General features: G+C 37.7%; 1 protein-coding gene across 1 annotated transcript in view; it reads right to left on the bottom strand.

Annotated features, from left to right (window-relative positions):
• Nucleotides 1–1,070: 1,070 nt before the first annotated feature.
• LOC113469923 (transcription factor collier-like) overlaps nucleotides 1,071–1,983 on the bottom strand; it is an 11,981-nt gene continuing 11,068 nt past the window's right edge. The window contains exon 4 of the mRNA XM_026827961.1: nucleotides 1,071–1,264. Coding sequence (XP_026683762.1) covers nucleotides 1,071–1,264 — 194 coding nt within the window. The remainder of the gene's footprint in view (nucleotides 1,265–1,983) is intronic.

Here is a 1,983-nt window from a genome sequence, read left to right as displayed (position 1 = left end):
CTCGATAACATAGATTCAATGCGTCGATCGGCTATGTTTGGACACACCTTTAGAGTTGAGATTTCCTATCTGTCTCTTATTTGGGTCGAATAAATAGCCACAACCAGTCCTTATTAGTTAGATATATTACACTTTTTAAATTTTAGGCTACCTTACTATACAGGGTGTCCCAAAATAAACGAGACATTCAAATATCTTGAAAACCAATGAAGATAGAAAATTCGTGTTTTCCCTAATTGTCCTAACTTTTTGGAAGACATTTTATGGTGACCTCCGGAATTTTACCAGGTGTCCCCTTCAAGGTCATTTTAAGGTCAACTTTAATTTTTTAAATAAAACCCTATATTTTTGAGCTCAGAAATGAAATCGGCATAAAAAAGTAAGTTTATTTTGTGTAAAAATTATTTGAGTCGATTTGAATCTTCCGAAATAAACGCGAAAAACTGTTGGCTTTGAGCGCCATTTTTCGGTCACGTGGTACGATTTTGACAGCGCAAAAATTGTTTTGACATGGAATCTTACGAATAATCAACTTGAAAAAGTCATTATTTTGATCATTAATGGGTTTTTTTCGAAAGAAGAATCGAGGTGTGTATTCAGATTCATGGGGGCAACTGTGAACATCAGTAAAATAAGTGAAAAAACACATTAATGATCATAATAATAATAATGACTTTTTCAAGTTGATTATTCGTAAGATTCCATGTCAAAATTTTTTTTGCTCTGTCAAAATCGTAATACGTGACCGAAAAATCGCGCTCAAAGCCAATGGTTTTTCGCGTTTATATCGGATCAATTTTTTTTAGACTAAATAAACTTACTTTTTTTATGTTGATTTCATTTCGAAGTTCATAAATATAGGGTTACATTTACAAAATCAAAGTTGACCTTGAAATGACCTTGAAGGGGACACCTCGTTAAATTCCAGAGGTCACCATTAAATGTCCCCCAAAAAGTTAGGACAATTAGCGAAAACACGAATTTTCTATCTTCATTGGTTTTCAAGATATTTGAATGTATCGTTTATTTTTGGACACCCTGTAATAAAATGATTTTTTTTTTTCTTTTTTTTAATGTAGGGGCGTAGGTTCTAAATAATTTGAACTTACCTCACTCCACACAAGCATCGTTCCAAACACCACTTGTAGACCGTCGAAGAAGTTATCCCCCACTATAATGACCGTAGCGCCTCCACTGGTCCAACCTTCACTCGGGCTGATAGCTTTGATACAGGGAGTCGCCACTGGGAGAGGAGGGTAGAGGCCTGTACACCAACCTTCATGTTAATACACCACAAGGACACTCAGTTAGATTCCACACAGTAGATCTGTACATAGGGTTACAAGTTTCATCCCTGTACATAGGGCTACAAGTTTCATCCCTGTACATAGGGCTACAAGTTTCATCCCTGTACATAGGGTTACAAGTTTCATCCCTGTACATAGGGTTACAAGTTTCATCCCTGTACCTACATAGGGTTACAAGTTTCATCCCTGTACATAGGGTTACAAGTTTCATCCCTGTACATAGGGTTACAAGTTTCATCCCTGTACATAGGGTTACAAGTTTCATCCCTGTACATAGGGCTACAAGTTTCATCCCTGTACATAGGGCTACAAGTTTCATCCCTGTACAGTACAATGGTTCCAGCCACTAGTGTTGGCGTTGATGAAATGGCTATTGGGTGTGGAGGTGGGTGATGAGGCTCGGGTCACGGGGATGAAGGCGGACTTCTCATCCGGATCACTGGAGAGGGTGTGATGGTCGTACGAATAGGACGAACCCGTGGGAAGAACTGTGGAGGTGAAAATGGATGAGATTAGATCGGTATACTATTGTACTCTCTTTTATACCTAGGGCTTACACGATTAGGATTTCTATTTCTATCTAACTAGAGGATTTCTAAATTTCTATCTATCGGGATTCCAGAGGATTTCTATTTCTATCTAACTAGAGGATTTCTAAATTTCTATCTAATATCTA

This window comes from Diaphorina citri, unplaced genomic scaffold (genome assembly GCF_000475195.1).
Source record: "Diaphorina citri unplaced genomic scaffold, Diaci psyllid genome assembly version 1.1 scaffold1293, whole genome shotgun sequence".
NCBI classification, from domain to species: Eukaryota; Metazoa; Arthropoda; class Insecta; order Hemiptera; family Psyllidae; genus Diaphorina; species Diaphorina citri.
This window is presented reverse-complemented; position numbering and strand designations above follow the sequence as displayed.